This window comes from Moschus berezovskii, chromosome 3 (assembly GCF_049115385.1).
Source record: "Moschus berezovskii isolate FMDL1 chromosome 3, NW_MosBer_1.0, whole genome shotgun sequence".
In the NCBI taxonomy this organism is placed as follows: domain Eukaryota; kingdom Metazoa; phylum Chordata; class Mammalia; order Artiodactyla; family Moschidae; genus Moschus; species Moschus berezovskii.
The window spans coordinates 86,460,485-86,486,482 of NC_142462.1; the positions used below are offsets into that span (position 1 = coordinate 86,460,485).

The window sequence follows — 25,998 nt, forward strand, 5'->3', positions numbered from 1 at the left end:
ACACAACCCAGTGACACATGTGCTAGTCAGAGAGGAAAGGAAGCGTTGAGTCTGTGTGAAAAGTCAGGAGATAAAGTGGGATACAGGAGTGTACAGAAACTGTAATCACAACCAAAGTCTGTGCCCCAGGGCGTGACCTCAGAGACCCTACATGTGCAGGGAGCCAGGTGGTTAGTCTGTGGATGAGCATCTTCCTCTGTAACTCAGAAGTGGGTGGTACGGCTCTCACCCTGTGTGTGACTCAGAGAAGGCAGCAGACACCATACATCTGAGCTCCGTCTCTATGGGCCTCCCCTGGAAACAAACTGGATCAAGGGGATGTGCCTGGGGGCTCCACACATGGCAGGGGGGCCCTAAGACTGAATCTTCAGGGAGCATTCTCAACCAGCAACCGAAGAAAATGATGGACAAGCCCCCACCCCCTGAGGCAGGCTCCCCACCATTTCCCGGCGGATCTCTGTAGGCATACAGATGCCCACATGGGAACCTATTCTTTTTTTTTTTTTTTTTACTGTAAAGCACAGCATTTGGGATCTTAGTTCCTGATTAGGGATTGAACCTATGGCCCCTGCAATGGATGTGCAGAGTCTTAACCATTGGACCACGAGGGAAGTCTCAAGAGCCTTCAATGTACCCTGGTCGATTCTTTCCATGTCCTGGCTCATCCCTGCTTTCTGGTACTGTCCTCTGGGATTACCTTCCAAATCAACTATTCACACTGGAATCCCTGTCTCAGCATCTGCTTCTCAGGGAAGACATCTAGGAAAGAGAACAGAGCTCATAGCTGTGGGCTGGAGTCCTCAGCATCTGCCAGTCAGGGTGTGTGAGGGCAGGGCCAGGGAGATGCCAGAGGGAAGTCACTGCACAGAGGCAGGCCCTGGGCCACTGACTCTCCTCTCCATTGTGGCTGATTCCAGGTTTAGGGACTGTCTGCTCCTGCCCCGGCATCCCTCCTTGGCGTCTGGTTCCCTTCCTCTTGGCTTCTGTCTTCCCCTATATATGTTGGGTAGCTCCCTCTGAGTCAGGCCAGGGTCCATGAAACAAACACAAGACCAGGGAGACAGAAGGTTCCTTCCTGCAACTGCCTCTGGCAGGTGGCCACAGGGGAGATAGTCTCCATAGGCTGCCCTTATCAGCTCAGCCTTGGCATGGGGGCCAAGGTCTGGCCCATTCTGGTGATAGGGAGCCCAAGGAAGGCTTCAGAGATCCCTATCTGGAGGGAGCAGGGGTGAGTGCAGAGTACCTGGACCCATGGGTGGGTGGAGCTGCTCCCTGGGTCTCCCAGCAACACTCAGTCCCCTCCACGGTGGGTGGGGACAGACCCAGGCAAGGGACATAAGGGAGGGGGCCAGGGCTGAAGAGCGAGGCTGTGGCTCTCAGCCCTAGGGGCTCTGTGCGCTGTCAGACACCAGCGAGCTGGGCCGTCCCCTCTACCGGCAGGAGGAGACTATTGTCCCTGCGTCACTCCACCCCCCCCCCCACTGCCCCCTCTGTTATTGGATTGTTAATATTAATTAACAACAGTTGCTAAGGATGACAGTGCAAGGGTGTGCCCCAGCCAGAGCTGGCCTGGACCCAAGAGGGCACTGGGGAGAGTAGGGGTCTGAGGCTTGGGATCTGGGGGTGGGGGGTAGAGGCAGTAGAGTTTCACAGGGCCCGTGTCCAGACCCACCTGAGTCTCCCTCTTCTCCTGGGCCTGGTAGCTCCTGCAGCCGAGGCTGTGTGGGAAACTCTCGGCAGGTCGCTGGTTGGCCCAGCCCTCCGGCCTTGGTCACTTTGGCAAGTGGGTAAAGGGGACACCCTGAGAGGCTCATCTGAGAGGGTGGGACCAAAGGTGGGAGGGACAAATGATCCATTGATCATTAACTAGCTGAGAGCCCTGGGAGGCACAGGGCTCAGCCCCATTGGTCCCCAACACAGTCAGGTGATGCTGTCCCTGGTAGGGAAGCTGCCCTGTAGTCCGTCCCCAGTTTCAGTATATGTACGGCTGAAGTGGGCTCTGGCATTGTCAGGAGCTGGCCCTTGGCTGTCCCCAAGGCCTGGCCTCACTTACCCTCTGACCCCTGCCCAGTGCCAGGATGGTGGAGACTGGCCTGAAGGGCTGGTTGCTCTGGGCCCTGCTCCTGCACTCGGTGAGTCCCAGTCCCTGTATCCGCTCCGGGCAAGGGCTGCTTGGCAACTGTGAGAGAGGGCAGGGGTCTGCAGATGGGGGCAATTTCTACATAGATGAGGGATGCCAGGCTCCCCAGAGAAGGGGTGCAGGTCGGGGGTCTTGGGCTGCTCAAGTCTCCAGATCATGGGGTCAGATGGACACAAGCATGGGGGATGGGACAGCTGGCTTGGGTGTGACCAAGTTCTTCCCATCCCTGATCCGCTGTGGGTGTCCTGGCCTAAGGTAGCTGGTGGGAGGTTAAAGGAAGATCCAGTCCCGGGGTGCTGATTAGGTGGATTCAAGGGGAGAATCATCCACAGAGGATTTGGCATCCAGGGAGGAGGTCCGAGGTTCTTGCCTTTCAAGTTTCCTGCTCATTTCCACGTCTGAGGAGGTGGGTGAAGGTTTTCAGCCCCCAGCAGGTGAAGGCAGGGGAAGATCTGCTCAGAATCTCTAGGAGGGGCCCCAGCCTCTGGGTGTGGTCCGCAGTTCGGGCATGGTGGTGGCTGACTGCAATGGCAATGATGCCTGAGGCACACAGGGCCTGCATCCACACAGCCCCTGGGAGTCAGCCCCTAGACTTGTCCAGGGGCCACTGTTTCTCAGGAGGACCACACAGCGGTCCAGGGGTCTCCTGGGTGACCCTGTTCTCTCCCAGATATGTCAGGTCACCTCTTTCTTCAGTGACCCTGTCACTCAGGGTCAACCAGGCCTTCCCCCATCTGCTCACCATCCTTAGACACTGCCGAGGGCCCTATGTGCTACTTGGGCACCCCATCTGCCCCAGTGCTCCCCTGGACCCCCTGGCATCCTGGGGCTGCCCGATGTCCACCCCTCACCCGCCCTGTTTGGCATCATTCCCCACGCCCTCCCTGGCTGCCCACTGCCCCATCAGCTACCCAGAGGTGCTGGCCAGCGCTGGGGCTGGTGGTGACACTGCCCTGTTCCACAGGCCCAGAGTGAGGTGTACACACCCATACACCAGCCTGGCTACTGCGCTTTCTACGACGAGTGTGGGAAGAACCCGGAGCTGTCCGGAAGCCTGGCTTCACTGTCCAACGTGTCCTGTCTGGATAACTCGCCTGCTCGCCACATCACAGGGGACCACCTGGCCCTCCTACAAAGCATCTGTCCCCGTCTCTACACTGGCCCCAACACCACCTATGCCTGCTGCTCCTCCAAGCAGCTAGTGGCCCTGGACATGAGCCTGCGGGTCACCAAGGCCCTCCTCACCCGCTGTCCCGCCTGCTCTGACAATTTCGTGAGCCTGCATTGCCACAACACCTGCAGCCCCAACCAGAGCCTCTTCATCAACGTGACCCGAGTGGTCACGCAGGCCGACAACCAGTCCCAGGCCGTGGTGGCCTACGAGGCCTTCTACCAGCGCAGCTTTGCCGAGCAGACCTACAACTCCTGCAGCCGTGTGCGCATCCCTGCAGCTGCCACACTGGCGGTGGGCTCCATGTGTGGCGTCTATGGCTCTGCCCTCTGCAACGCCCAGCGCTGGCTCAATTTCCAGGGGGATACGAGCAATGGCCTGGCACCCCTGGACATCACCTTCCACCTGTGGGAGCCTAGCCAGGCTGAGGGGAGTGTGATACAGCCTCTAAATGATGAGGTCGTGCCCTGCAACCAGTCCCAGGGGGACGGTGCAGCAGCCTGTTCCTGCCAGGACTGTGCCGCCTCCTGCCCCGTGATTGCCCAGCCCCAGGCCCTGGACCCCACCTTCCGCCTGGGCCGGATGGAAGGGAGCCTGGTCCTCATCATCATCCTCTGCTCTCTCTTTGTCTTACTCACGGCCTTCCTCCTGCGGCCCCGCCTGGCCAGGTGGTGCAGGGGCAAGCGCAAGACGCCCAAACCCAAGGCAAGCATCAGCCTGGCCCACAGGCTTAGCCTCTCCACCCACACCCTCCTCAGCCGCTGCTTCCAGTGCTGGGGCACTTGGGTGGCCTCGTGGCCACTGACCATCCTGGCGGTATCTGTGGTCGTGGTGGCGGCCATGGCAGGGGGCCTGGGTTTTATAGAACTGACCACGGAACCTGTGGAGCTGTGGTCAGCTCCCAACAGCCTAGCCCGACGTGAGAAGGCATTCCACGACAAGTATTTCGGCCCCTTCTTCCGAACTAGCCAGGTGTTCATGACGGCACCTCACCGGCCCAGCTATAGGTATGACTCCCTGCTGCTGGGGCCCAAGAACTTCAGCGGGATCCTGTCCTCGGATCTGCTGCTGGAGGTGCTGGAACTGCAGGAGAGGCTGCGGCATCTGCAGGTGTGGTCGCCAGAGGAGCAGCGGAACGTCTCCCTGCAGGACACCTGCTACGCCCCCCTCAACCCACATAATGCCAGTCTGTCCGATTGCTGCGTCAACAGCCTCCTGCAGTACTTCCAGAACAACCGCACTCAGCTGCTGCTCACAGCCAACCAGACGCTGTCAGGGCAGACCGCCCAGGTGGACTGGAGGGACCACTTCCTCTATTGCGCCAAGTGAGTCCTCGTGGGACCAGGCTCTGGGGTCAGCGTGGGCCTCCTGGGGCCCAGGCCGGGTACTCATCTTGTACCTGGTCGAGGTGCTCTGCATCTCGGTCACATGGGCTGTGATGTACCGTGTCTCTCCAAGTTCCTTCTTAGGCTCCCCATCCTCAGTGGAGTGCACGCTCACCAGAGCTGATTCACACTTAACCATCCTGGCCTCCACACGGTCTTTCTGTAGTGCTCCGGATGTAGCTGGACTCATCCTTGCATGCTCTTGGTTTAAGGATCACAGAGCAATCTGAAGGCCCTGCTCACTGGTGTGCTTTGTAGTTTCCCTTTTTTGCTTCTATGGCCGGCCTGGGTGCAGGCCAGTAGGGCCATGGGCAGCCCATGAGGTGCCCCAGGCCTGGGCAGGGGCCTGGGCCTGGGCCAGGTGCCCAGTGCAGGTTGCAGACACACCCCTTCAAGCTGTTTGGGGCTTAGTCCCCAGCTGCGTCCACTTGGCTGTGGTGCAAACAGGAAGCCAGTGAAGTTTATGGGTCTTGGAACCAAGACTGGAGGTTTGAGAGCTCCCAAGCCTGGAAGAGAGCAGGCTGGCTAGCAGCACTGAGGCCCCTGGAGTTGGAGCGGGCAGAGGTCTTCAAATGCCTGGTCTCAGGGTCCCTTCACTCTTGACAAGAGACCGAGCACCCCAGAGATCTGGGGCGAGGGTAGAGGTTATATTCACTGACATTTACCACATGAGAAAGTAAAACTGAGAAATGACAAAATAGTTAACTAATTCTGTGACAGTAGCTATAATAGGCCCATTATATGCTGACACAAACAACATTTTTTATTTATCTATATTTTTAAAGGAAATTATTAATTTTTTTTTCCCTGTGCTGGGTCCTTGTTACAGCACGCAGGCTCTTTGCTGTGGTACCCAAGCTTCTCATTGTGGTGGTTTGTCTCGTTGTGGAGCACAGGCTCAAAGGCACGCAGGCTTCAGTAGTCATGGTTCATGGGCTCATTAGTTGTGGTACGTGCACGGGCCCAGCCGTCCTACAGCATGTTGGATCCTCATGGACCAGGGATTGAACCTGCGTCCCTCACACCAGTAGGCATACTCTCAACCACTGGGCCACCAGGGAAGTCCCACAACATATTTTTATGAAAATAATCGTACTTTCTGTACTGAAAATATCAGGAGTGATCACAGTAACATTGTTTTACATCTTTTGCAAATCTCTTTGGGGTCTGGCTTAGCAGAACATGCTGGATTTTGGGATCTGGTTCTGCATTTGGCCTGTTGGTTGAAGCGCAGCGAGAATGCTTGGCCACACACCCATCCGTGTAGCCAGTGGAGGGAAGTGTGTTGTCAAAGCCTTTCCAGAGAATTGTGGGTTTTCTTTACTACTTCATCAAAATGCAGCAAGTGATGCTTTCTTAAATGTTAGCTGCAATATGAAACTAAAGCCATGTCAGTGAACTGTTTGTATGCCACAGACTTGAGATCAAAGAAGGGTGAAAACAGAATGGCATCTTAGTGTTATTATGGAAATAGTTTTGACTTTGTAGACCTTGAAAGGGTCTCTAGGGCTCCTGAGACCCTGGGTCACCCTGAATACCTCTGGATTAGAGAGTCAGGGCTCCCACCCCTCAGGCGAACCAAGTGTGGGCTGCTTTTTCTGTGCCTCAGCCCCAGGGCTGGCCCTCGGAACTGGCAGGTCAGGGGAGGAAGCTCTGACTCCGGGTTTCCAGTCCTTTGTTGTTGTTCAGTTGCTCAGTCGTGTTTGACTCTTTGAGACCTGATGAACTGCAGCACGCCAGGCTTTCCTGTCCTTCAATATCTCCTGGAGTTGCTCAAACTCATGTCCATTGAGTTGATGATGCCGTCCAACCATCTCATCCATTCCAGTCCTTGAGTTGCCTTTATTTTGATTTTGGATGCTCACAATAACTCTTGGGTGGCCTGATTATCCCCATTTCAGAGACAGGGAAACTGAAGTGCAGAGGGGTATAGTCAACTGCGCGTAGTCACACAGCAACCAGCACTCCCAGCCAGCTGGTGGCTCACAGATGCACTCAAAATGAGTGCTTTGTCCAGGCACCTGTGACCCGTTTACAGAAAGGCCTTGGTGGAAGGCATAGAGACCTGCCCACAGTTACAGGACTGGAACACCTCAGGACCTGGAGCGTTCTGGGCTGGTGGGAGGAGACCGCTGAGGGCAGTGTGAGGCCTGTGTGTCTCTGTTGGTGGTTAGGACTCAGGGAGGGGCTTGTACCAGAATCCAGCCGCCACTGCAGGGGAGTGTGTGTGATGCTTACCCCTCTGCCAGTCTGGAAGGAGATGATGGTGGAACCAGGAGCATGAGGCTGGTGTCAAGGGAAAGAGAACTCGAGGTCCTGCTCAGAGAGCTCCAGTTCACTCTGGATTGGACCAAAAAATGTTCTGATCGGGGGTCAGGTGATTGTGCTGGGGGTCTGGGGTGAGGCACAGGGGCCATAGTGGTCAGAGTGGCATCAGAAAAGGTCCTTTCCTCTCCCACCAGTGCCCCCCTCACCTACAAAGATGGCACGGCCCTGGCCCTGAGCTGCATGGCTGACTATGGGGCACCCATCTTCCCCTTCCTCGCCGTGGGGGGCTACAAAGGTAAGCTCTGACCTCCCCGGGAGGCCAATGAGCGGACATATGGGGCAGGAGTCATGGACAGAAGGATGGGAGTGGCCGTGGGGGCTTCCCGCTGCCTGGCAGTGGCCGGGTTGGTGGGGGGCTCATGGGGACGGCACACCCGCCCATCCTGCATCATTTCTCTGTCACTTACTGCATCTTCTGCCAACCCTGCTCAGGGTCTCTGGTTCTGTGCCTGGAACCACAGGTTTTGCCTTTGACTGAGAGAGGGAAGTGGGATGGAGAATTACACAATGACTTGGATGAGGAGGGTGGGGGAGGAGAGGCAGGGGTGTGGCTACAGTTGGGGGTGGGGAGGCAGGGGTGAGGCTGGAGCAGGAGGAGGAAAGCAGAGGTGTGGTTGGAGGTAGCCGAGCATTTCTCCTTCCAGGAAAGGACTATTCTGAGGCAGAGGCCCTGATCATGACCTTCTCCCTCAACAATTACCCTCCTGGGGACCCCAAACTGGCCCAGGCTAAGCTCTGGGAGGGGGCCTTCTTGGAGGAGATGCGAGCCTTTCAGCGTCGGACGGCTGGTGTGTTCCAGGTCACATTCATGGCGGAGGTAGGGGCTGCAGGGTCCCTGGCTCTGGGGCAGACAGTTCAGGTGGTTTTGGTGGGGTCCTGTATCCCCGCCCTGCCCTTACCCCTCCAGAGTGACCCTGAGCTAATGGGTGCCTGCCCAGGAGGATGGGGTGATGCTACAGCTGTTCTTGCAGCCATGTCAGAGCTCACAGGGGCTCACATACATGGTGCCCTCTGGCCAAGCTCTTGGGTCAGTGGGATCTGGTCGGGTATGTGTCCACAGCGTTCCCTGGAGGATGAGATCAACAGCACCACGGCCGAGGACCTGCCTATCTTTGCAGTTAGCTACCTTGTCATCTTCCTGTACATCTCCCTGGCCCTGGGCAGCTACTCCAGCTGGCGTCGGGTACCGGTGAGAAGTGAGAGGGGAGCTGTGAGGGTGAGCTGGCCCACCATCAGGGTGCCTAGAACCTTCCCAACCTACTTTCTAGAGCACTTCAAAACAGCAAAGTGGACAATCCCAGGGTGGCTCCTCCAAGGGGTGATGCTTCTTGAAGTGTTCTGTTTCGAAAGTCCATGCGAGTTTTCACTCCACTCATGACAACCCTCCCTCAACTTGTGCAAATGCAAAGTTGGTATTTACATTGTCTTACAATGCATGGTCGAGGAAGAAGTGGTCAGGCTCACAGGGCCTGCTCGTGGGAGGACGGTGCTGCAGAGTGGCCAAAGTGCAGAAGCTCAGAGCACGCAGCTCTCCTCTAACTGGGGTTGGGGGCACATCGGGCAGCCCTGAAGCCAGGAGGCTGAGCCTGGTCCCATTGCAGGTGGACTCCAAGGCCACGCTGGGCCTGGGCGGGGTGGCCGTGGTGCTGGGAGCTGTCGTGGCCTCTATGGGCTTCTTCTCCTACCTGGGTGTCCCTTCCTCACTGGTGATCCTTCAAGTGGTGCCCTTCCTGGTGCTTGCTGTGGGGGCTGACAACATCTTCATCTTCGTTCTTGAGTACCAGGTAAGAGGTCAGGAGTTCTGCACACCCTCAGCTGCCCCTACACGTCCAGGCATGGCCCCATGGGTTTGCTGGGCTTATTTCAGCCTCTTCCTAAGCACTGATGTCCATGTGTACAGTTCCTGTAGAAAACAGTGCTCTGTGTTTATCTTTCACATAAATGCATTCATACCTCACATGTCTCCTGAACTTGCTCTCAGTTAGCCCCACATTGTGTCTGGCAAGAGTGTCACACAGCACATATGTTACTGAGTCCAAGCTCATATTGCTCACTGCATGACAGGCCAATAAATCGAGAGATGAGATGCTGGGGAAAGGAATAGTGACTTTCTTTGAAAAGTCAGCAGACTGAGAAGACAGTGAACTAGTGTCCCAAAGAACCACCTTACCTGAGTTAGAATTTAGACTTCTTTTATACAAAAAGGGGAAGTGGTGTGGTTGGTTGTTGCAAACCTTTTGGTGCCAGAATCTTTTGTTCTTGCAGCTGTCAAAGTAGGTCCTAAGCCCCTCCAACAAGGCAAATGTTAGATTCTGTTCTGCAACCTTTTAATCTCTATATGAATGGAAAAGTGTTATACCTTTAAAGGTCAGAGCCTTGGCAATGGGTTATCATGTATATTCCAGGCTCTGGACAACATCCTTTTACAAAAGATCCAGAGACAACAAGACGAAGCACAGGCAACAGAGCACAAAGGTTAGAGGTCCAATATGGAGTCATGTCTGTTCTTCTCTGTCCTACATAGAGCCACCTCTGTCTTTGTAGTGTAGGTAGCATTCCAAGGAAAGACAAGTGGAGTCTTTAGCCTCTCTTGTTAGTGATGAGTCAGAGGAAGGATGCTATGGACATCCCAAAATACACCATGCGTTTCTCTGGGCCAGACCCTGAGAAATGGAAGATGTGGCAGGGCAGAGTGTCACTGCCCCACTGTCCCCACTGGGGAAGGTGTGGGCGGTTCCTTGGGCCTGGCTGCATCTCCAGGCAATGCCCATGCCTTGGGGAGTGAGGGTATGTGGCAGCTCCCTGCTGGCCTGAGAGGGACAGAGCCCTTGGTCAGATCTTGACCCTGTCCCTGCTGTCCCCACGCAGAGGCTACCTCGGAGGCCTGGGGAAGAACGGGAGGCCCATATCGGCCGAGCCCTGGGCAGAGTGGCCCCCAGCATGCTTCTCTGCAGCCTCTCTGAGGCCATCTGCTTCTTCTTAGGTGAGCCCGAGCAACCCCTCCCCACCAGGCACTGGGAGTTCTTGGAGGCTGGTGGCCCTCTTTCCCTCTATTCCCATCTGAGTAGATGCCAGGCCCTGAGATTCACTCTTGACCCCCTCCTCCCATCCCCCAGGAGCCCTGACCCCCATGCCAGCTGTACGGACCTTTGCCCTGACCTCCGGCTTTGCAGTGCTTCTTGACTTCCTGCTACAGATGTCAGCCTTCGTGGCCCTGCTCTCCCTCGACAGCAGGAGGCAAGAGGTAGGGATGGAGGCAAGGCCCAGGGCCTCACCCTTGGTCCCCATCTTGGCCGGGAATGGAGTGGTTTCACTTTGCACAGAAGGCTCAGAGCATGGGGACTGAGTGTGGGAACAGCGTGCTGGAATGTTTAGGCCATGAAGTCCCTGATGTCCCATGGAAAATTAACTTTGTTTTGGTCATTTGGGGGAATATGATCAAACCAGCTAAAGTCCTTGAGGTCGTGAAATAAAATATACGTGAGAGACTGACAGGGAGGGAGCTCTTGTTTTGGTGATGGTGCAAAGTTCAAAGGTATTTTATCAAGGCAGAAAATGAAGATAAAGAAAAGAGCACACTGGTATGTCCCCACCATGCGGTGCTGGCACAGTCCACCTGTGGAAGGTGACTCTCCCACTCCACGGGAGGGAAGTGGTCCCCAGGGTCTGTTTTAGGGCCATCTTGAGTGCCTCCTCCTTCTAGGCCTCCCGGATGGACATCTGCTGTTGCAAGACAGCCCGGAAGCTGCCCCCACCGAGCCAGGATGAGGGGCTCCTGCTCCGATTCTTCCGCAAGTTCTACGTCCCATTCCTGTTGCACTGGCTCACCCGCGTGGTAGTGGTGAGTGGGCGGGAGGGGCAGCAGGGGGAGCTCATGCCACCCAGGGTTGAGGGGGCGCCTGGCATTGTCTGGGGTGGGAGGGTCTGCTTAGACTTGACCCTTGCCCGTGGTCATCAGAGGGGTCTGGAGCTTGCCCAGGTCCAGGGGCTGAAGCCGTGGCAGAGTCGGGAGGGTGCTGAGATTCAAGTTGGCCCAACTCCAGAATGTTTCCTATAAGACCCTGTCCAGACCCAGACTGGGGAACTGCTGAGTGGGAGGCCTTCATGTGACGCTTCCCTTCCCAGGTGATTCTCTTCCTGGCCCTGTTCGGAGCAAGTCTGTATTTCATGTGCTACATTAATGTGGGGCTGGACCAGCAGCTGGCTCTGCCCAAGGTGGGTGCCCTCCCTCCCCTCTCCTCGGTCCCCAGTCAGCAACACAGAGCGGATGGGTTGACCTGAACCAGGGGTGTGGTAGGGGTGGGGAACAATCCATCATACGGAGTTGGGAAGAGAAGCCACATTCTGCATGGAAAGTGCCTGAGTTCGGTCCAGCCCCAGGCCACCAGAGGGAGACAACCAGGCAGCCGAGGGACTGGCCGTGGGATACGATCGTCTGGGCAGAATGACCAACACCTCAGTGAATGCCTGCCTACTGCCAGGCACTCTGTGTCCTCAGGCCTGGGCTCCGCATAGCAAATGTCCCTGGACTGTCCTTGGAAACACAGGGAGGGTTGGGGGTCCTGCGGAAGAAAAGACCTCAATGGGCTTGAGGGTTCTGGATGGAGGAGAGGCTTGAGGGGTGTCTGAGCATGAGTGGGATTTGCCGAGGAAGGAGGCAAGGGTCACAGCACTGACCCATGGGAGGCTGGGGTGCACCGAGGCTCATTTACAGTGTGCAGGGGTGACTGTAGGTGTGGGGAGGAGAGGCAGTAAGGCTGGGAGCCGGAGGCGCTGGAGGTGAGGGGTGGGGAAAGGTGCTGACCAGGACCAGCAAGCATGTGAGATTGACAGGAATCGTACATTGAAGAGGCCAGGGACCTGAGGTTTGTCTGGACATGCAGCCAGAGGTGGGCTGGTAGCTGGGGGAAGCAAGTCTGCATACCTGGGCTCTAGGGGAGAGAGAGCACATCATGAGGGCTTGGACATCCAGGGCCACTGTAGGGGTGGTGAGGAGGGTCTAGGTATGGGCAGGAATCTTGGATCCAGTGGCCTGGTAGCCATCTGCTGGTGGTGCTGGTCTTGGAAGCAAGATGAGGCGGGAGGAGAGCAGACAGGCAGGACAGCACCTTCGAGCGAGAAAGAAGAGGCTGCAAAGCCAGCAAGGGTCCAGAATGACTTTGCCACTCATGGTGGCCCTGGGGGCTGCTCACACAGCTGAAGAGCAGAGGGTCCCCAGTGACCCCAGAATGGGTATCAGTGGCCTGGTAGGCCAAACCAGTGAGAAGGAAGGTGGTACTGGGCTGTAAGACCAGCTGAGGGGTTTTTTTTTTGGCTGCGTTGGCTCTTAGTTGGGGTGTTCAGATCCTTTTAGTCGTGGCATGGGAAATCTTTAGTTGTGGCATATGGGATATAGTTCCCTGACCAGAGATCAAACCCAGGCCTCGTGTACTGGGAGCAGGGAGTCTTAGCCACTGGACCACCAGGGAAGTCCCCCAGTTGAGGTTTTGTTAATGCTGTTTGTTTATTTTTCTTCAGGGGAGATTTGTTTCTTATGGCTATATAAAGTGTATTTCTTTCAATTTTTTTCTGGTAAAATATAATGTAAAATTTGCCATTTAACCATTTTCTAAGTGGCATTAAGGATGTTGTACAATCTTCACCACCATCCATCTCCATAGCGCTTTCATCCTCCAAAGCTGAGACTCTGTCCCTATTAAACGCTAACTCCCCATTCCTCCTCCCCCAGTCCCTGGCACCTCCCCTGCCCCTCTCCTTTGTGTGTCTGCATTTGTCTATTCCAGGTCCCTTACGTATGTGGAATCATACCTGTGTCCTTTTGTGATGGGCTTGTTTCATTTAGCACGATGTCCTCAAGGTTTGGTCATGGTGTAACATGTATCAGAATTTCCTTCCTTTTTAAGCTGAATGATATTCCTGTATGTGTGAGTGCATATATATCACATTTTGCTTAACTATTTTTCTGTTGATGGATATGGGTTTCACCATGTTTTGGCTATTGTGAAATAATGCTGCTGTGCACATGAGTTTACAAATATCTCTTTGAAACCCTGCTTTCAATTATTTTGGGTATAAACCCAGAAGTGGAATTGTTAAATCATATGGCAATTCTATTTTTAATTTTTTGAGGAACCTCATACTGATTTCTATATAGCTGTACCATTTTACATTCCTACCAACACTGCACAGGGTTCTAGTTTCTCCATGTCCTCACCAGCACTTATTTTCTGGGTTTTGTTTGTTTGTTTTTTGACAACAGCCATCATTATAGGTATGAGGTGGTATCTCATTGTGGTTTATCTGTGTTTCCCTAATGATTAGTGAAGTTAAGCATTTACTTATTGGCCATTTGTATATTTCCTTTGGAGAAATGTCTATTTTTGAATTGGGCTGGATTTTGTTGTTGTTTAAAGAGTTCTTTAGATATCTTGTATAATTATTCCTTATCAGATATGTGGGATTAATATCTGATTAATTAATAACAGATATCAGATATGTGATCTGTGAATATTTTCATTTTTGTTGGTTGCTTTTTTACTCTATTGGTAGTATCTTTTGATGCAGTCAAGTTTTTAATCTTCATGAAGTCTAATTTGTCTATTTTTTTGTTGTTAACTGTGCCTTTGGTGTCATATTCAAGATAAATCATTGCTGGGATGTATAATTTTTAAAGCTTTGTGAATTTTTCAATTTTCCTTCTGTCAATAATTTCTAACCATGTAGTCAGGGAATATACATAATATGACATCTATCTTTTTAAATGTTGAGATTTAATATGTGGCCCAATACCTAGTTTATCTTGCAGAAATTTCCATGTGTATTTGAGAGGAATATGTATTTTGTTGTTGTTGGGCAGAGTTTCTGTATAAACTTGCTAGATTTAGTTGGTTTTGTGTTGTTCAAGTCCTCCATTTCCTTACTTATCTTCTGTCTGGGTGTCCTACCCATTACTGACAGTGGAGTATTGAACTCATTGTAGAACTTCCTATTTCTCCCTTCAGTTCTGTCAAGTTTCACTTCATAGCTTTTGATGGTCATTCATTAGGTGTGGAACTGTTTATACACACTTACCCCTGCTATACTGAATCTTTTAATAATATATAATATTCTTCTTTATCTTTTGTAAACTTTTTTTATTTAAAGCCTATTTTACTTGGTAGGATAGCTTACTATTGCATGGAATATCTTTGCATTCTTTGCAAACTATCTACTATTTGCATGGAATATCTTTTTCTATACTTTCATTTTCAACCCGTGGGTGTTTCTGGATCTCAACTGACTCTTATAGCATATTGTTGGATCCTATTTCTCTAACCCATTCTGTCAACTTCTGACTTCTTTTTGGAGAGAGTAGTCTATTTACATGTAAAGTAATTACTGATGAGGAGAGACTTGTTACTGTGCTATTTGTTTTCTATGTACTTTGTAGCTGTTTTGTTTCTCATTTCCTGCATTGCCATCTTCTTTTGTGTTTAGTTGATGGTGAAATGTTTAAGTTATTTTTTCACTTCCTTTTGGGTATACTATATGACTATTTCCTTTGTGGTTACCAGGGAAATTACATTAAATATCCTACAATGTGTTGAATTTATCCTAGGTTATCATGGACTGCCTACAAAAAACATGTTCCTATACTGCTCCTTTCCATTTCCTTTCAGTTATTACTATCACAGAATTACATCTTTATACATTGTGTATTCAAAAATCAATACATTTTTATGTATTAATCTCTTAAGATATGTAGAAATTAAAAATGGAATTACAAACCAAAGTTATAATAAAACTAGCTTTTATAATTTCCCATGTATTTACTTTTACCAGTGATCTTTATTTAATTACATGGCTTTGAGTTATACTTTAGCATCATTTCACTTCAACTTGAAGAACTCACTTTATAGCTTCTTGCAGGACAGGTCTTGTGGCAACAGACTTCTTCTGTAGTTATTCATATGGGAATGCTTTAATTTTTTCTCTCATTTTTGAAGGACAGTTTTGTCAAAAATAGGACTCCTGGTTGAGAGTTTTTTCCCACTTAAGTACTTTTATTTATTTATTTATTTTATTGGAGGCAAATTACCTTACTTTATTATATTGGTTGGTTCTGCCATACATTGACACGAATCTGCCCCGGGTGTACATGAGTTCCCCTTTCTGAACCCCGCTCCCACCTCCCTCTTCCCCATATCCTCCCTCCAGGTCATCCCTGTGCGCCAGCCCCAAGCATCCTGTATCATGCGTCAAACCTGGACTGGTGATTCATTTCACATATGATAATATACATGCCACAATGCCATTCTCCCAAATCATCCCACATTCACCCTCTCCCACAGAGTCCCAAAGACTATTCTATACACCTATGTCTCTTTTGCAGTCTCGTTTACAGGGTTAAGGTTACCATCTTTCTAAATTCCATATATATGCGTTAGTATACTGTATTGATGTTTTTCTTTCTGGCTTACTTCACTCTGTATAATAGGCTCCAATTTCATCCACTTAAGTACTTTAAATATACAAATCCACTGCCTTCTGGCCTCCAAGTTTTCTGATAGGAACTATGCTTATAATCTTTATATATAACAAGCCTCTTCTTTCTTGTTGCTTTCAGAATTCTCTTTTTGTCCTTATTGTTCAACACTTGAATTGTAATGTGCCTTGGTTCTGGGTCTCTTTGAGTTTTCCTACTTAGGGTTTGCTCAGGTTCTATGGATTTTTATACTCATATCTTTCATCAGATTTATGAAATGTTGGCCATTGTTTCTTCAAATAATCTTTTTTCCTCTTTCTCTCTCTTTTCTTTCTGGGATTCTTATGATGTGTGTGTTGGTCTGCTTGGTGATGCCGCACAATCCCTTAGTCTCTGTTCATTTTCTTTATTCTTTTTTCTTTCTGTTCTTTATTTGATAATTTCAGTTGTCCTGTCTTCATGTGTGGCCGTTCTTCTTCTGACTGCTCAAATATGTTTTTGAATCCCTCTAGTTATTTCTTTATTCATTGTACATTTCAGCTCCAGAACTTTTTGGTTCTGTCTTATGTTTTCTCTTTATGATCATTCCACTGTGTGTGTGTTGTGTGTGTTTTGGCTGTGCTGGGTCTTCATTGCGGTGCACAGGCTTAGTTGCCCGAAGGCATGTGGAATCTCAGTTCCCTGACCAGGGACTGAACCTGTGTCCCCTGCATTGGAAGGCAGATTCTTAACCACTGGATCACCAGGGAAGTCCCTCTGTTTTGTTCGTACATTGTTTTATTGACTGTGTCCAGAAAACAATGTTATTTTGGTTCTTTGAGCATCTCTAAGATAGTCGTTTTAAAGTCTCTATCTAATATATCCATTGTCTGATCTTTCTCAAGGATAGTGTTGATTCATTTTTGTCCCCAGGTATGGGCCATATCTTTCTGAGTCATTGCATGCTTTATGATGTTGCTATTTTTGAAAAATGGACATATGAGTCCGAAATAACTCCAGAAATCAGATTCTCTCCCTTCCCCAGAATTTGCTCATTTATTTTAAAAATTTAATTGTTGCGGATGTCTCTGTCCAGGAGATCAGCTTGAGATGTAAAGTCTTTACAGATCTTTTCTGAGTCTCCGCTTTTCCCTGGGCATGTGCAGTGACTATCTACTTTTCCTTGTATTAGTGGTTGCTTTTGAGTGTCATGTTTCTTAAATGTCTGGCTCTCAAGAGGAGAAAAAGGGAAATATGAAGGGGGAAGACAAATTTAGCACTTGCCCTTTAAATATCTTGGCAGTCACTTCAGTTTGAGGTGAAGGTTCTAACGGCACCTGACTTTGTGTCTGCTGTACTGAGATTAGAAGCAGCAATGAGTGATGAGAACACAGATCCTTGATATTTAAGAGATGGGTCTGCAAGCTGTGTGCAGACTGTTCCTGGAATGCACTCGTGGCTGCCTGCCACAGGTCCGGGAGGATAAACGATGACTAGCTAGTAGCATGCTAAGAGCTGAAGTAGATCACATTAACCACAATCTACCATCCAGGCCTTTCTCTGGAAACTTGAAGCCCTCAATAGACCCCAGAGTACCAAAATAGTTACATCAGGCAGATTCTGCACGTGCAGTTATTGTCTAGATGGGGAGGTGGAATCCTGGTACTTCCTACTCCGCCATCACTCCTGATGTCACTTTGAAGTTTTATGTTGCAGGAGAAGGGAATGAGCCATGAAGATGCCTGACATACAGCCTTGAGGGTGTACACGAGGGTGTTTATATGTGTGCATCCATGTGGGCTGTGGTCACAGGCTAACTTGCTAGACTGCGGCTGTGCCAAACAGGGGATAATAGGAAGGGGTAAAATTATGTGTATGTGTTTGTATGTGTGTGTCAGAGAGCGTGGTCATGCAGGGGGGTATGTGATGCCCTGTGCTTGTACCTCTGTGAGTGTGTTCTGTGTAGGTTCCTGTGATTATACATAGATAGGTGTACCTTGGAGTGTGTGTGTGCCTCTGTGGGTATACTTACGACCATGTACCTCTGTAGTGGAACTGTACACATGACCCTGTGAGCCTGTACCTCTGTGTGTATCTCTTGAGTGTATGCTGGAGGTGTGTCTGGCCGTGGGCTCACTGACCGTCTTCCATTACAGGACTCGTACCTGATCGACTATTTCCTCTTTATGAACCGCTACTTTGAGGTGGGGGCCCCGGTCTATTTTGTCACCACTGGCGGCTACAACTTCTCCACTGAGGAAGGAATGAATGCTATCTGCTCCAGTGCAGGCTGCAACAACTTCTCCTTAACCCAGAAGATCCAGTACGCCACCGACTTCCCTGATGTGTGAGTGTCCCAGCCTACCTCTGTCTCTCTCTCTCCCTCCTGCCCTGCTGCCCACCTGCTGCCATGTGCCTGAGGGGAGCCAGCGTGGAGGTTGGACTGTAGGAAGGACCCCACCACAGCCTGCCTTTCCAGTCCTGTCCCGACTTTCCTCTCCCCTGACATTCAGGTCTTACCTGGCCATCCCTGCCTCCTCCTGGGTGGACGACTTCATTGACTGGTTGACTTCATCTTCCTGCTGCCGCCTTTATATCTCTGGTCCCAATAAAGATGAGTTCTGCCCCTCGACTGTCAGTGAGTATGGGGCCTCTAGGAGTTCAGGGTCCACCATAGCTTGGGAAAACTGAGACTAGAAGGACAGGACCAGTGGAGGATTTCTTAACCCTTCCTGCCTCCTACAGGGTCAGTTTGGGGCAGGGGCCCTGTCTAGGAGCACAGGTGGGGGTGCTACACCTATATATATAGGTGTCCAGCTGGCTTGCCATGCAATCGCGCCCTCCTGGCCCTGCTGAGTTGTGCCCACGCCCACTGAGCAGGCTGGTGCTCAAGTGCCATGGGAGTGGAGTGAGAGTTGAGGTTGGTGCATGATCCTGTCTCAGCAGCTGCGTTTGTAGGTGGAGTGGGGAGGCCCTGTGGAGGCTGTTTCTTTGCCCCGAACTTTGCTTCTTCCCCTGCTTGAAGGTACCAGCAGTTTCCATATATGAGAGGGGCACTCCTCCCATCTGCAGAGACAAACACATATCCCTTCAGAGTAACCATGCTTGTTACAGCAATGGGAATGCGTGGGGATCCTGATGGGAAAGGAGCACAAGGTGGGGCAGGGCATTGTCTGCCTGGCCTTGGTGGGGGGGTGCTGCTGCCTAGAGCCCCCCACTCTCTTTGTAGACTCCCTGGCCTGCTTGAAGACCTGTGTGAGCCCCACAGCGGGCTCTGCCCGGCCATCCGTGGAGCAGTTCCACAAATATCTTCCCTGGTTTCTGAGTGACGAGCCCAACATCAAATGTCCCAAAGGGTAGGCAATGGGCGGTGGTGGTGGTAATGCACTGAGGAGGACAGCTGTGTGGGTGCCCACGGTGGGATCACAGGGGGCAGAAGGCAGTCCGGGGCCTCTGGGGGTAGCCATAGGCCAAACTCACGGAGGGGACAGATCCTTGGCTAATCTGTTCTGGTCCTTCACCTGCAGTGGCCTGGCAGCATACAGCACCTCAGTGAATATGAGCTCAGATGGCCGGATTTTAGGTAAGCCTGGTCTCGACTGGAGGGGAAGAGCAGAGTCAGCTGCCTCGGGGGCCCCACGAGTCCCAGGAGACAGATTCTCCATCTTGAACCTTCCCTCCTTCTTCCTTCCTGGGGGACTTCTAACTGTCCTCATAAGTCATGTCACCCAGTTCCATGTCCTCGGACTCCACCCCATGTCTGCCTGCTTCCTTCTCCCCATCCCCTAAATTCATAGTCAGTGTGACATTCGTGGAATTCTCAGTGGCTGATGCTGCACTTGGGAGCCACCTACTTCCTCTTCTCTCAGGCACAAGTCACACCCAGATGTGGGCAGTGGGCAGCTGGTTCAATGAATGACTCTTCTACTTACCCAGGGGGTCCGCCAACCCACAGCTCTGTTAAGTCAACTGCTGCATTTTTTGTCTCCCTTTCTGGTCCTTTCTTATAGGAAAATGTGCATTGGAAAAATAATGAAATTAATGCTAAGAATCCATTGCATGTTTTGAAACCATACAGAGCAGTGTTTGGGTTCATCCAGGATCTCTCTCTCTTTCTTTAAAAAATATATTTATTTATTTGGGTGCATTGGGTCTTAGTTATGGCATGAGGGCTCTTAGTTGTGGCTTGTGGGATCTAGTTCCCCAATTAGGAATTGAACCCAGGCCTCCTGCATTGGGATCCTGGAGTCTTGGCCACTGGACCACCAGTGAAGTCCCTCAGGAGAACTCTTTAAGTTCCATCCATCAGAGGCAGGGCCAGGACTTGAGTCTGGCACAGCGGTAGGACCAGCTGCAGAGCTTGCAGGGCTGGGGGAAAATCAAAATGCAGGGCCCTTTGCTCAGCATGTTTTAAGAGTTCCCAAATGGTGCAGCAGAGCCCTGAACTCAGCTGGGCACTGCCTCTTGGGGGTTCTGAGGGTATCTGACACAGGCTCTGGCTTTCACAGCCTCGCGGTTCATGGCCTACAACAAGCCGCTGAAGAACTCGCAGGATTTCACAGAGGCTCTGCGGGCAACTCGGGCACTGGCAGCCAACATCACCGCCGACCTGCGGAAGGTGCCAGGCACTGACCCAGATTTTGAGGTCTTCCCTTACTCGTGAGTGTGTGTGCTCCAGAGAGGGGTGTGGGTGAGGGTGCTGGGTTGGCGAGGGTGGCCGCGAGGGGGGGGTGGGCTCCAGCAGGCAGACTTCAGCTGAACCTGGACCCAGTGTTCATCTGGAAGTGGGCATGGGAGGCTGCGGAGCGGTGACTGTGCTCTGTGCCCCACAGGGTCACCAACGTGTTCTATGAGCAGTACCTGACCATAGTCCCTGAAGGGCTCTTTATGCTCACCATCTGCCTGGTGCCCACCTTTGTTGTTTGCTGCTTCCTGCTGGGCATGGACGTCCGCTCCGGCCTCCTCAACCTCTTCTCCATCATCATGATCCTGGTGGACACTGTGGGCTTCATGATGCTCTGGGACATCAGCTACAATGCTGTGTCCCTCATCAACCTGGTCACGGTAACCTGCTGGCTGGAGTGTCAGGGCTCTAGTGCAGGAAATGAGGCTCCCAGTTCTTTCTAGAACTGCTGGGTGGAGACCCCTGCCCCTGCCCTTGGGTGGCTGAAGCCCCCTTTCTTCCCTCAGGCGGTGGGCATCTCTGTGGAGTTTGTATCCCACATCACCCGCTCCTTTGCCATCAGTACCAAGCCTACCCGGCTGGAGAGGGCTAAGGAGGCCACCATCTCCATGGGCAGTGCGGTGAGTAGATGGGCTGCCTTGCATGGTCCTTGGCCAGCCACCCTGTGCCCAGTCTGACACTTGCGTGTGACCCCCAGGTGTTTGCAGGAGTGGCCATGACCAACCTGCCTGGCATCCTCGTCCTGGGCCTGGCCAAGGCACAGCTCATCCAGATCTTCTTCTTCCGTCTCAACCTCCTCATCACTGTGCTGGGCCTGCTGCATGGCCTGGTCTTCCTGCCCGTCATCCTCAGCTACCTGGGTGAGTGCCAGGCCCCTCCCGCAAAACTTCAAGCCACAGGCAAAATGCCAGGAACACTCACAGCCCCTCCTAACCTGGGACAGGCACTGCCCCAAATTGTGGGCACACAGTTCCTCCTGGTACAGGAGGAAGCTACAAATTTTTCATTTAGCATATGAAAACATCTTTTTTGGGTCAGATGTGTGTTTTAAACACATTCAGTGGCCATATGGTTCTCTGCTGCATGCCATTGAACTTTTGATCATGAAAAAATAGATTTTCACATTGAGAGGTGATGTGTACAGGTATGGACATGGACATGCAGAATAGAACAGGCCTTTCACAAAATAACACTGCCTAAGAAGCCTCAGGTATTTTCTGTTCTATCATTGATTTTTTAAAAAATTCTGGTGTTATCTGAGAAATTGATTTCATGACTCGTTCATGGGTGACAACTTGCAGTTGAATAATATATCCTTTGTATGGATTGGCCACAGTGCATTTAGCCAACTCCCAGTTGCTGGACATTAGGCTGTTTCTGGCATCACCGACTTGATGGACATGACTTTGAGCAAGCTCTGGGAGTTGGTGATGGACAGGGAAGCCTGGCGTGCTGCGGTCCATGGGGTAGCAAAGAGTCGGACACGACTGAGCGACTGGACTAGAACTAGAACTAGACTATTTCTGACTGTATCTTATTGCCAGTGCTGTGATGACTATCCTTTGTGGCTGAATCTTTGACCTCATTCTCCAATATATCCGAGAGAAAGTTCAGTCCATGAATACTGATTGTTCATTCCAACTGTTAACACCCTCCAAGAAGTTTTACCATTTAAACTCCTACTAGCAACATGCACATTTCTGTTTCCTCACTGGAGAGCATTCAGTTCAGTTTAGTCGCTCAGTCATGTGTGACTCTTTGCTACCCCATGGACTGCAGCATGCCGGGCTTCCCTGTCCATCACCAACTCCCGGAGCTTACTGTAGAGCACAGTTATTCTTTTTTGAAGAATTGTTTATTTATTGGCTGCTCTGGGTCTCTGTTGCTGTGGGCTTTCTCTGGTGCAGCGAGCAGGGGTTCCTCTCCTGTTGTGGTGCGTGGTCTCTTGTGGAGCACAGGCTCTAGAGTACACGGGCTTCAGGGGTTGCGGTGCATGAGCTTAGTTACCCCGAGACGTGTGGGATCTTAGTTCTTGGACCAGGGGTCAAACCTGTGTCCCCAGCATTGTCAGGCTGACTCCCAACCAGTGGACCACTAGAAAAGTCCCCATTGAGCACAGTTATTTACACATCCATCCCTCCACAGAGGTTTAAACGGGTGAAGCATTCCCCCATAGGGTAGGCAAGCTGAGAGCAGTTCAATTTTGCACTATTCCCTGACACCAGGAATAATAATAATGGTAATTTTAGATGGAACATATTAATAGAAAGGTGTGTTTGTGTGCTGTGCTAATAAATATATATTAATTTTGTTATCATCCCTGGAGGTAGGTGATGTTTTCATCCCCATTTCACAGATGAGGAACCTGAGACCCTTCCACCCCCGTAATAGAGCTGGTTACATGCAGTGTATTTGGAGGCCACATAGCACCAGCACCCCTATGCAAGGCACCCCAGTCTTGTAGAAACATCCTGACCCGCTTTGGAAGAGGACAGTGTGGTTGTTGGGGACCTCCCCAGAGGCTACCTGGCTGGGGAGCCACAGGTCCCACAGGTCATGGCCACCCCTTGGAGATTCTGAGTGGCCCGCCCCCTGCAGAGTGGCTGGGATCCTGACAGAGAGGCAAGTGGCAGGCGCAGGGGTCCTGGGTCCCCTCTCTGACCTGAGTCTGATGACAGTGAGGAATGGCTTCTCTCAGTAAGGAATGCTTGCACAGCATGTCCAAGGAAGACAGTAGGGGGAGGAAGTCACTGGCTATGGGTGGCTTGGGACTTCCCCTGCTAGACCCTGGATGGCAGGGACCTGCACGGGAAAGCAGGGGGGACCAGGGGCTGGGTGTGGGTGGCAACTGATGGTCACCAGCTTTTGGGGGGTATGGTGAAATGAGGGCTGGGGTGAAGGGCAGTGATGGCAGGTGGGGGGCTTAGGACTTAGCTCTCCCTCCCTCTCTGGAACTTCCATTTGAGGCTCCCACACACGCCTGCATCCCGCACCCAGCACGCCGCCTCCCTGACCGTGTTGCTCTGTGTCTGTCCCTCTACAGGGCCCGATGTCAACCCAGCTCTGGTGCAGCAGCAGAAGCAGGAGGAGGAGGCAGCTGTGGCCAAGGAGACCTCTTGCTCAAAGCACCCCGCCCCGATGAGCACTGATGATGGTGTCTACGTCAACTACAGCTTTGAACATCCTGTCAAGAGTGCAGGAGGCCTCGAGAGCTCTCCATCAGAGAATAGGCAGAAGTTCTGATGGGGCCAGAGCCACTGTCCAAGCTCATTGGCCATGACCTGAGGGGCCACAAAGGCTCCTCCTGGGGGTCCTTTGACCTATCCTTCCCCAAGCTCCTGAGAGATGCTGTCTCCATAGGACCGCCCACCATCGGTCACCCTCTGGCCACCAGATCTCACCCATAAGGACACCAATTGTGATGGAGGTGGCACGTGATGGCTTGGGTGTGACCTGGTCCAAATCCATCTCTTAAATTTGACACATGTCCTCCTCATGCAAGTTTTAAAACTTTAGTTCCATATATGTGAACAACATATTCATTCACATTTAAAATTTTCCTTGATACCATATGTGACCTATGCTTTTGCAATGAGGTTTTTTTTTTATGCAGCATACATTTTTTCGATTTATTCATGTCGATACATGGAGATCTAGTCCAATCATTTTAACTGCAACACAGCTTTCCATTGTGTGAATGAACAGGATGTTTTTTATCCATTCCCCTGCTAGTGGGCAAGCACATTGTCCTCAATTATTTTTCTGCTATAAGTCCACAGTCACTTATGTGGAATTTCAGAACCACCAGAACTCTGAAAACCTAGTGCGTTTGTCTTTTTCTTTTGTAAGTTTGGGACAAACTCATTTTGTAGCAAAGACTGATCAGACACAATATATCTATTTATACTCTTTATAAATAGGCTTCCCTGGTGCCTCAGATGGTAAAGAATTTGCCTGCAATGCAGGAGATTCAGGTTCTATCCTTGGGATGGGAAGATTCCCTGGAGAAGGAAATGGCAACCCACTCCAGTATTCCTGCCTGGAGAATTCCATGGACAGAGGAGCCTGGCAGGCTATAGCCCATGGGGTTGCAAAGAGTCAGACACAACTGAGCGACTAACACTTCTCTCTCTTTTTTTCATAAATAGGATACTTACACTCTTCAACCAACTTGATGTGAATAGTCATATATTTCAGCACATTAACAAGTTTGATTTCATGTTGCTACCCCAGATCCTGATGAGGTCTAATATCTAATGTACTGTAAGCATCAAATTACCTTTCTAAAAAAATGTTCTAAATTCTGAAATTCAGCTCGCGTATGGGATTTCAGGTATGGAACCATGGACCTGTGTGATGGACAGGTATTTACAAGTCTCCTGTCTATGTGTGGGGAGCTACCATCGCTGTAGCACTGAATGGATACAGACTAGTGCCTTCCAGGGCATCTGCCCTATTCACACCTCCACCAGCAGGGGATAAGGGTGCCTCTTTCCCTGCACCAATACCAACACAACGCTCCACTTGTTTCTGGGAGGGAGGGGAGTGGGGTTATAGATTGTTATCCCTTTTTAAAAAATACTTTTTAAAAAGAAACCTTTTTTATTTTAGAATAGTTTTACAGAAAAATTACAAAGATAATACAGAGAGTTCCTGTATGACCCCTGCCCGCCCCTCAAAATTTACTCGAGTAACACATTAGTGTGATACACTTGTCAGTGTACCATGAATGACCCAGTACTGATAATTACTACTAACCAAAATCCGTATTTTGTTTAGATTTCCATAAATTTTACCCAGGGTCCTTTTTCTGAGCCAGGATCCTGTCCAGGACACTCCACAACACTCAGCTGTTATGTCTACTTAGGCTCCTTTCATTTCTGACAGTGTCTCAGGCTCCCCTTTGTTTTTGGTGACCTGGACAGCTGAAGACTGGTCAGGTGTTTTAAAGAATGTCCTTCAAGTGGGGTTTGTCTAGTGTTTCTCCCGATTAGACAAAGGTGATGGGTTTTTCAGAGGGAGACCACGAGGCAGAGAGCCGGTCTCAGCCCATCGTGTCAAGGGTGCCTGCAGTCACCATAACTTGTCGCTGACATGCTGACCCTGACCATCTGGCTGAGGTTGTCGGCCAGGCGTCTCCTCTGTACACTTATCTTGCACCTGTTTGCATGCTGCACTCTTTGGAGGGAAGTTGCTATGCACAGCCCACACTTAATGGTGAGTGGTTATGCTCTACTTCCTGGAGGGTGGAGTATTTACATAAATTATCTGGAACTCTGCTGAACAGGAAAATTGTTCTCCTCCATTTATTATTTATTCAGTATGCTATCTTTATCAGTATGGAACCAAGGATGCTCATTTTTCACTTTGGGTTTTAATATAGTGACTATTTGCTCCACATTTGGCCATTGGGAACTCTTATAGTTGGCTCCTAGGTCCCTTTGACATATTCTCTTCACTGTGGGTTTTTTCCCCACTTTTGAGCACTTCCGTACTTCCTGGAATTATAAGATGGTACAGGCTCAACTTGTATATTTCTGTCCCAGTCCTAGAGTCAGCCATTTCTCCCAGGAGTTCCAGCCCTTCATCTGGAGATAACATTAGAAATCAGGATCTGGGCGTTCAGTGCGTGTTGCAGCTGGGGCTTTGTTGCTTCTGATCCTCTCAGCTGAGAGAGCAAGGGCATACATATGTGAATACTGACCTGTATATAGACACATTTCTAGAAATATTTCTATGAAAAGCCATCTGTATCTACACTAAGCTAAACAGGAGTTTATGCTAATGCCTCCAGTTCTAACCCATAACCACATGAATCATTCTGGACTGCTTTCTTGCTTCTCTGTA

At 50.8% G+C, this 25,998-nt stretch overlaps 1 protein-coding gene across 1 annotated transcript; it reads left to right on the plus strand.

Annotated features, from left to right (window-relative positions):
• Positions 1-2,078: 2,078 nt before the first annotated feature.
• On the plus strand, positions 2,079-24,535 carry NPC1L1 (NPC1 like intracellular cholesterol transporter 1). Its single transcript, XM_055420258.2, has 19 exons — positions 2,079-2,132; positions 3,105-4,636; positions 7,159-7,259; positions 7,669-7,841; positions 8,085-8,213; positions 8,626-8,808; positions 9,893-10,007; positions 10,141-10,268; positions 10,728-10,865; positions 11,150-11,239; positions 17,624-17,814; positions 17,981-18,105; positions 18,697-18,823; positions 18,995-19,050; positions 19,976-20,126; positions 20,300-20,531; positions 20,658-20,771; positions 20,849-21,011; positions 23,195-24,535. Exons 1-19 carry the CDS (start codon positions 2,079-2,081, stop codon positions 23,392-23,394), a joined length of 4,002 nt encoding a protein of 1,333 aa, XP_055276233.2. The 3' UTR covers positions 23,395-24,535.
• Positions 24,536-25,998: the final 1,463 nt, after the last annotated feature.

Bases quoted from the DNA above. Each gene is read 5' to 3' on its own strand.
- NPC1L1 (XM_055420258.2), top strand. From the start codon at position 2,079: ATGGTGGAGACTGGCCTGAAGGGCTGGTTGCTCTGGGCCCTGCTCCTG. The intron at 2,133-3,104 runs GTGAGTCCCAGT...CCTGTTCCACAG, and splicing joins GGGCCCTGCTCCTGCACTCG to GCCCAGAGTGAGGTGTACAC. The intron at 10,269-10,727 runs GTAGGGATGGAG...TCCTCCTTCTAG, and splicing joins TCGACAGCAGGAGGCAAGAG to GCCTCCCGGATGGACATCTG.